At 41.7% G+C, this 8,765-nt stretch overlaps 1 protein-coding gene across 2 annotated transcripts; it reads right to left on the reverse strand.

The window, feature by feature from the left end:
- Positions 1-1,911: 1,911 nt before the first annotated feature.
- LOC143139707 (putative oxidoreductase YjmC) lies at positions 1,912-8,204 on the reverse strand. Of its 2 annotated transcripts, XM_076300402.1 has the most exons (11): positions 8,107-8,204; positions 5,807-5,955; positions 5,450-5,597; positions 5,300-5,361; positions 5,143-5,196; positions 4,841-4,939; positions 4,436-4,571; positions 4,026-4,144; positions 3,489-3,584; positions 3,255-3,365; positions 1,912-2,360 (listed from the first exon to the last, which is right to left on the reverse strand). In XM_076300402.1, exons 2-11 carry the CDS (start codon positions 5,879-5,881, stop codon positions 2,298-2,300), a joined length of 963 nt encoding a protein of 320 aa, XP_076156517.1. In that variant the 5' UTR covers positions 5,882-5,955; positions 8,107-8,204; the 3' UTR covers positions 1,912-2,297. The 2 variants fall into 2 exon arrangements, with proteins under 2 accessions (XP_076156517.1, XP_076156525.1); XM_076300410.1 differs by lacking the exon at positions 8,107-8,204 and having other exon boundaries at positions 5,450-5,638; positions 5,807-5,888.
- Positions 8,205-8,765: the final 561 nt, after the last annotated feature.

The following is an 8,765-nucleotide window of genomic DNA, read 5'->3' on the forward strand; positions in this document are numbered from 1 at the left end:
TCCTAATACCTTCAACGGTGTTGAAGTTGAAAGCCAAATGTCAAACAATGCAACAGTACAGTGCAGCAGAAAACATGTATGTGAAGGTTCCTTAATTCAAATGCTATGCTTTTCTATGTTTTCAATGTTCTTTTACTGTGTACCCTGTGATGGGCCCATTTCTACAGTGTGGGTACAATTTCTACAGAAACTAAGAGGGTCATGTGGGATTTTATGGTGGTTTGGCATGGTACCATAGACCCTATGGAACAGATACTAGTGTTTAGCTGGACTCCACAGAGTGTGATGTGATGTGCTGTGCTGTGCTGTGCTGTGCTGCCCGGGGGGATGAGTTTGCAGTTTGCCTGAGTGCCCCTGGCATCTCCTCCCCATCCAGTCCTAATTACAGGCCCTAGAAGCCTCATTTCCTCAGCACACTTTGACCAGCGCCACAGAACAAGACCATCCTTACTGATCTTATCATTAAATGTCTCCTTTGGCTTTGTTTGGCTAAGCTCGACTCATCTAAAGGGGGACCTAAAACACTTAACAAGAGGTTTGTTTAACATGGAGTGTATTTACTTAAACACTGTATGTTCTTGCTTGCACTAACATAGTTGGGGTTGGTTGTAACACAAATGCATTTTAAAAGCAAAACGTTTAACCATTTAGGACTGTTGAAATATAGAATATAAGTCAATCAGACAAAAGGTTTAGGGGTGTTCAACTGTGGGTCTTTGTCTCCCCCTTGTGTCCTAAAACAGTACCAGCCAAATGACAAACCATATATAGATAGATAGATAGATACTTTTTTGATCCCCAAGAGGAAATTCAATATGGCAATGACACCCAATGACTATCCATAGCAGACATTAATTCAATTAAATAAATATATTTGAATTCAATCTAGTGTGACTTCAAAACAACCACCTACCTATTGTATAACCATGACTATCAACATTGTAACTCTCACATAATCAGATAAAATTAATGCATGTATCTATAATGTTTTTAAAAATATCAGTTGAGGCCTTTCCTCTCTTTGATGGAGGTTATGACTCATAGAGCAAATACTTACTGCCTCCTTACTGCCTTCACAAACAAACAAATCCAAAGAAAATGGCATAGCAACAAAGGTAGAAAAAGAGTTATGAGTCTTGGCTTTTAAGGAAATCTTAAAATGTTTTATTTCATTGTTGAAAAATGTTACAGATACACCTTTATCCTGAGATCTGAAGCAAACCGAATGCCCTCGGAAAAAAAAACACCGCAGTGTCACCTGTGGTGTAACACCTGTGGTGTAACACCAATAATGTATGACATTGTATATGAATAAGTTATTTTTATTATGTATAAAACTTAGGGCTGTCAATCGATTAAAAAAATTAATCTAATTAATTACATACTCTGTGATTAATTAATCTAAATTAATCGCATATATAATATTTGCTGTGAAAGTATTTTAAATATTTAAATTCAAATTAATCATTGAATAATCAGCATTAGTGACATTAAAGTTCAAAAACTCTTTTATTATTATTTTAATAATGGCCATAATAATCTATGATATGACTTAATATGCTGAGAAAATAAATTCAAAAGTGCTTCGGGAAGAAGTTTTTTTTCATATACAAGGTATTTCAGGCCACAGATATAACCTAGGGGACACAATGAAAATAAATTAACACTCCCCTCAATGTCAACACTATTTCTTTGCATTGATGTGCGACTTTAGAGTTGATGAACTCCAGTGATATGCAAATTCCTTGCTGCAGACATTGCAGAGGACTTTATTTTAATCAACACCATCAGGCTGTTTTTTAAAAAGAAATGTTCCAATCAATGATCTAGGCAGCACATTTTCTTCTCTCTCCTTCTTTTTACAGTCTAATGGTTACTGACTACAATGGCTCGGGGTCAAAGGTCATCAGTTAATTTTTCTCAAATTAATTAATCGAAATTAATCAGTTATTTTGACAGCCCTAATAAAACTATTTCTACCTTGAAATACGTAAAATACCCTGTGGCTCCAGTGTAAAAGATTCTTTCAAATTAGTATATATGAGCAAGATTAAAACTGAAACTACCCGTTTGACCATAAATTCAGTAACTGCACATTCTGCATCCTACAGTTTCCCATATTTTAAGTCTTCTTTCTCTTTGAAGATGGTCATCCTGAGAAGAAGGGTGAGGACATTCTTCTATAGCACATAACTGAACCCACTCTTGGCTTGACCTTGATGAGAGGACAGATCACCTTTTTCAAGCATCACCGTGCAAAGTGCAGGACTGCAGCCGACACTCCAGCCAGTCAGGTGTTATTCAATCACCTTGTCAACTGAGAGCAGGGGAGTGACCCCTATGCTTTTGGCAAAAGTATTCTGGAAAATAATTGTAAGGATCCATTAACAAGGACATCAATATTTTATAATATTATTTTTTACATTGACTTAAATGTTGTGCTAAGACAGGGGTGGGCAAACTTTTTGGCTCAGGGGCCACATTGGGTTTTGAAAATTGGCCGGCGGGCCACACAACCCCCCCCCCCCCCTCCCCCCGACGACACACGATACATTTTTTATAGCCTATAATTTAGTATGAAAAGTATTTGTTTTAAAATAGTGCTAATTTGTTTTAAAAATACTGCTAATTTTATGCTGTTAAACAAATGTATAAATTGTACACTATCGCTTTAAGACAGTCGCTTTAATTCACGTTTATTTCTCAATGATCTTCTGCCTGCTCCACTATGGCTAGTGCTGTACCTACGGCTGGGCCCTCTCACAGTTTTTAAATGGTCAGTAGTGGGAACTACTGTTGCCTTCATGATTTCCTTTTAAAACTTTCTTATAAGGAGTAGATATCAATTATCAACAATCACAAGCCAGCTGGAACCTGCGGCTCTCTCTCCCTCTCGTGAGTGCAGACGCTTTCCCAATTAAATGGATTGCATATGTTCACGTTAGATCTGCTGCAAAGGAGATAACTAAGAGTTAAATTAGTTTAACATGATGTTATCTCTATTTAACATGATGTTTTGACATTGACATTGTAAACGTTATCTAAGGAGAGTGAAAAGCAGTTTGCAGTAAAGCTAACCAACGTCTATCGCAGGAAAAAAATAGCGAGCAGCCTGATAACTAGCCTAAATGAAATGCTCGGCGGGCCGGATGAAAGTGCTTGGCGGGCCGGATCCGGCCCGCGGGCCGTAGTTTGCCCATCCCTGTGCTAAGATGACACTAGCTGAAAAGAGTGAGTGATTTACTATGCCTTACCATGTGGTTGACCACGCTGAGATGGTACGGTATGCCACCGAGAGAATTACATTTTTCAATATGAATTCTTTCTGGGTCTCCCGGCGCAACAACCGGCATCTCAGTCTCGGCCTACAAAGGTGTCAACACAGTGGTGTGTGGGTGGTGTTTTACTAATGCTGAACTCTTATGCATGTTACAGTGAAGGGCCTAACACAGCCAAAGGAAGTCTAGTCAAATTTTACAACAACTTACAGGCTCCAAATGTCTGTGTAAAGACAGTAGGTCTGACATTCTGTCGTTAAAACCTGGAGCAAAGTTCTCTGGGTTTATCGCTACAAAACACTGACCCTGGGAAAGAGAGAGAGAGAGAGAGAGAGAGAGATGTTTACACAACTGCTGTTCAGATACTTTATTTTTAAAAAACATATCCACATAGTTTAAGGAAGTGTCATGCCTCCTATTATGCACACACACACACACACACACACACACACACACACACACACAAACACACACACACACACACACACACACACACACATAAATACATACAATTAAGATTATTAGGGCAAAAAGTACTTTTTGTGTTCTTCACACACTTGTAATTAAAGGGGGATTTGATTCATGGCTCAAGGCAGATAACTGCTGTGTGTCTACAACCCCAGCAGAGGGCAGCATCAGCACAGACGTGCATTAGAGGAACCTGCAGCGTTGCTGTGTTGAAAGCAGGGAGCCTGGGGCTTTCAATCCATTACACTCAACAGTTGGACAGAGAGGCTGGACACAAACCAGATTAGCAGCCCGATCTGTCACCCTCCACGTTCGAATGTAGCGACTGTACTCAGACCCTGCTAGCATTCCACAGAACACCTCCACCATCATGCCCAAGCCAAAGCCCTTGTATCCCCCTGAAATAATACAAGTAGAAACCAAAGAAAGAAACATCATTTCCACATGCACAAACACCCCAACATTTATCTTGCATAAATATTTAAAGCATAATTGCCTGAATACTGAAGTCTGTCAAAACGTACAATATCATGTTGGGTGAGAGGAGTGGTTGTAATAATTCAGACAATAATTCTGCCAACCCCCCAACACACACACACACACACACATATACACACACACACACACTTCATTTCATTTTAGAGCATGGCTGGTGTGGTGACCGCATGCATCGCTGATATCTTGCTGACCTGTGTTCTCACACCCTCCAATGGGCACCAGGCCCCCTCCCTGGAGCACCTTGCTGGGGTCAGTGCTCAGCTTGCCCTCCGAGTCACAGCCCCAGCCCTCTGGAATGGAGGTACCGTTCCTGTCGTGAAGCTCCACCTGCCGCCAAAGACGAGACTCGGTCAATTGAGATCACACAGAGAGAGAGAGAGAGAGAAAGAAAGAGAGAGAAAACCAAACCTAAATATAACATAGTGTGCAGCCATGCTCTAATCTAGTGTTTGTTACATTCTACACACAGGCAGGTCATGGCATACAGTGAGTGAACCGTACAGTGTCTAACAAATGTAGTTTGTGTATTGTATTCTAAGTAATAGGAGGCATGTGTTGTGACGCTTGCTTTGCTACAGACTGTGTGTTTACTACACCTTTCCCAACGCCACTGCAGACGTCGCCATGTCCAGCACAAAGCTGTCTCCATGTTTACCTGGAGCCGCTACGCTGATGGGGTTGGTCCCAAGAGTGCACTGGAAATTAAACGGACAGTGGAAAACTGTCAAACACAGCCACCAGTGAAGTCAACAAAACCAGGCATAAGTCACAGAGGACTAGGCAATACCAACACTAAAACATTTACAAAAAGTGGCATATTTTTGTGTCTTTATGTAAATAAAACACAGATTGCCCTGAAAGTAAAAAGCCATTCATTCCTGTTAACTTCAGTGCTCACCTCTTTAGCTCTGGTAGGGACCACCAGTGGAGAGGTGTTTGTATAGGACATGCCCTGTCAGAAGTTGAAGCTGGTTAAAAATAACATGGCCAAACCCAAACCTCTCTCTCTCTCTCTCTCTCTCTTTCAGCAAACACACTTCAGCTGTTGTACTCACGATCATGTTCTCTTTCAGGGCCTGCATGGCGTAATAACCAGCGATGCCATAGTGATTGGAGCCTGCAGGCAAAGGACCTTTGATGAATTGTTCAGTTCCAGGGAACAAATTCAGCTGATGCTGAGTGAGAGGGCCTGGCCGCTGACGTACCTCGCGCGACCACCCAGCCGATGCCTACGTCCCGGGCCTTCCTCAGGGCCAGGCTCATACAGAAGTTTCCTACCACTGGACCCAGCAGGTTCCTCCCGTCCACCAGACCGGTGGCCACAGTCTCCCTTTCGATGACTGGCTCGCCATCCTTAGCACAGATGCCCGCTTTAACTTCTTTAACGTACACATCTATAGCATGACATCCTCTGAATAGTCAGTACTGCATCACATGTGCCAATGCATAGGAACAACACATCATCCAAATGCAATGTTAAGAGGAGGACTAGACAAACATCCTTCCCTTGTTTTATGTCTTTATAGCAAAATCAAAACAAAAACCACAGACCACATACTGACCCATCCGGTTGAGGCCGTGGCTGTAATGCCCTCTCCGGTCTCCCTCCACCAGCACCTCTGCCAGGCTGCGGGCATGGCTGGGTCTGGTGCCCACACTCAGCATGCACCGCTTGATGAACGCCTGCACCTCCGCCTTGGCAATAAGACACCTGTGAGAGGATACACGGATCTTACTAACCTGCTCGGTCATGTGCTACTCTGGATCTGTGAGTGACCAAACAACGGACAGTAATGTTTTCTTTCTCTTGATTTCCTGCTTCTACCAAGTTTCATCAAATCATTGTAAACTATTCTATGGCCAGTCCCAGACTTCAGTGGCATAGGTATGATTATACACACACAATCACTACATGTGCCTTAGGCCTTAACATAGTGCTAGGCCTCCAGTTATTGGCCCTATGGCTTTTGTATAAGAAGGTACTCAATGTATTGTTTTAATTACAGGGAATCTGAGAGAAAGAACAGGGACGGAGAACCTATTTTTACCTAAGGACGTATTTAGTGTCACTCGTGTTGACTGCTATTTTAAGATCATTCAACACAGAGCATGAATAGACACAGTGAACATGAATGTTCAGTACACTTCCCATGGCTTTGCGGATATGCTTGTGAAGCCTTAAAAAGAAATGCCCTGTGTGTCTTTCACTGAAGCATATGATTTCTCTGATGTGTTTGGACAGTGACGACACTGTGCAGCAGCAGGGATGACATAGAAAAGATGAATTGCATCACCCATGCGGAAGGGTTCGCCTCACTGTTTGGGCCTGTTATACTGCATTGTATATCTTCGGTAAGTCAACTCTTGAACACTCTTGAACAGCAATCCAAAAAGCCTTAAAAGTGTTTCATCATTATGCCATCCAGACCACTTCAATTAAGAACAGGCTGAAGGAAAAGTAAGTCACAAAGCCTTGTGCAACGCGAGAGGTATCATCTATCACAACACTGGTGTAGAGGAAAGGACAAAAAAAAGGGACACAACGTGTAAACATTCCACTGCACTGGGTTATAGCACATAGTCACATGCACCCTGAATTTCAGTATCCCACAAAGCCCACAATGTCTTGTGCCACTTCTGCGCTACAAAAGCAATGATGTCTGGGCAGCGCTGATGCTTTGTATGACTTCCAGAGATTTGTCACTGTTCCATGCACTGTTCGAGAAAACCAGGGAACCATGTCAGTTTAGACACAGTGTTAAGAAAGCCTCGCTGTGTGTGTGTGTGTGTGTGCAAGTGAGGATACTGTAAAATGTAGTATATAGTAATATATAGACTGTAATAGTCTGTGGACCTTTTGAGGCTTGTGGAACACCCATCAAAATTACTTATGTTGTACAACCAAGCATCATTAAGGGCAAAAGAGTCTCAAGACATGATTATACCTTCAGGCCATACTTTACTAGGGTGCATATATAGACATCTGTCCCTGCGGGTTCCACGGGCTTGTGATCCACCCTACAGGCAGCTCTGCTACCCACCCCCCCACCTCACCGCAACCACCATGAGCGAGCTCAGCCCACCAGGCATGATGACATTCAGCACCCCTGACAAGCATAGCATATTAACTTTACATGACTGATTAATAAAAAGGCTACCTGATCCTCAATTAATCTGACAAAAAGTCTAAATGTGTGTTTGATTTACACATGTATAGTTTCACCAGTGTGTTGCCTAATCAGGAAGATGTCCTAAAGGGGCAAGTGATCTTTACTGTGGTGCTGTGGTGGAATTATGAAGTTGCTGGATTACAGTTAAAACTATTTTATGGAAGTAAACAGCTTAACACATTTGATAAACAACGCTAGATCAATTCAGAAGTGCTTTGCCAAAGAGGCCAGTGTTTACTCAACTTTTTTGTTGAGCTGGGAAGGCACATTATACAGTCCAGTTCAATAGTCCATGGTCAAAATGAATCACAAACACTAAATCTGATCTTTAGAAAAGCCTGTGTAAACATGAAAGCGTCCGTTCAAATTTCACATTTCCTTAAAAAAAAAATCGCTTTTGAACTATGAATTAGCACCATTAGATATGTTTCACATGCTCTTAAAGAATTTAGGGAGACTTCCAGCCGAAATACAGCTTTAAAGCTACATTGATAGCCCATACTTTTTCTTTTTCGTAATTACCTTTCATCTTTCAAATTTATACCAAATCAATGGTTGCAGTCATTTTGACAAGAACCTTGTTGTTGTTGTGACTGTTGTTGTGAATGAAATGTGACGCATTTTCCTCCAATCTCTCTATGAAAGGATGTGCCATGTTGTGGAAAAATGCATAACAACATAATTTACTCTACCTGGTCATATTCATGGTGTTGTCTGTTTCTGCTCCCTGTTTGTCAGACGAGCCGGCTGGTTTCACACAGACACTCGCTGTTTAAAGGTGGAAACACCTAGCACGATCAAGTCGACCAGGTTTTCAACTATTTAGCCTATAAAAGCATGCCGAGCATGTGCGAGCTCCAGCGGCATTTCCAGAAAGATAAGGTCACGGGGCCAGTAGCCTATTAGGTAAAACATTTTGTTGTGCCAATATTTGTATCAGGTTTACCTTTGGTAGGCTACCCTTGGGGGTCAGTGAGGCCTACGCTGTATCAAGGCGCAGCTGAAAAGGAAGCTTATGTATTTAGCTGCGTGCATTTCGTCCTTGAAATCACAGCGCACCTTTATTTCCAACTGTACCCTATATTCTTACAGCCCAGCAATAAACAAGATGTAAGAGGTACGTATGGAATACACTGGTAGCCTACCCCTTACGAAAAAAACTATTGGAATCTCATAGTAATCTGGGACTATACATGGGGCAACTTTTTGAGAAATGTTGCTGTGCCACCACATAACCAGTTCCATTTGTTCTGATTGGATCACGACAATTTGCCTATGATTAAAGTTCTCCAGAAAAGAAATATAGTGCCAGAACCACAATAATAATAAACATTGCTAGCAACATTGCTCA

This window comes from Alosa pseudoharengus, unplaced genomic scaffold (assembly GCF_046254945.1).
Source record: "Alosa pseudoharengus isolate Yale_2024_CS ecotype anadromous, Long Island Sound unplaced genomic scaffold, YU_APseudo_1.1 YU_APseudo_1.1_scf_10, whole genome shotgun sequence".
Taxonomy (NCBI): Eukaryota; Metazoa; Chordata; class Actinopteri; order Clupeiformes; family Clupeidae; genus Alosa; species Alosa pseudoharengus.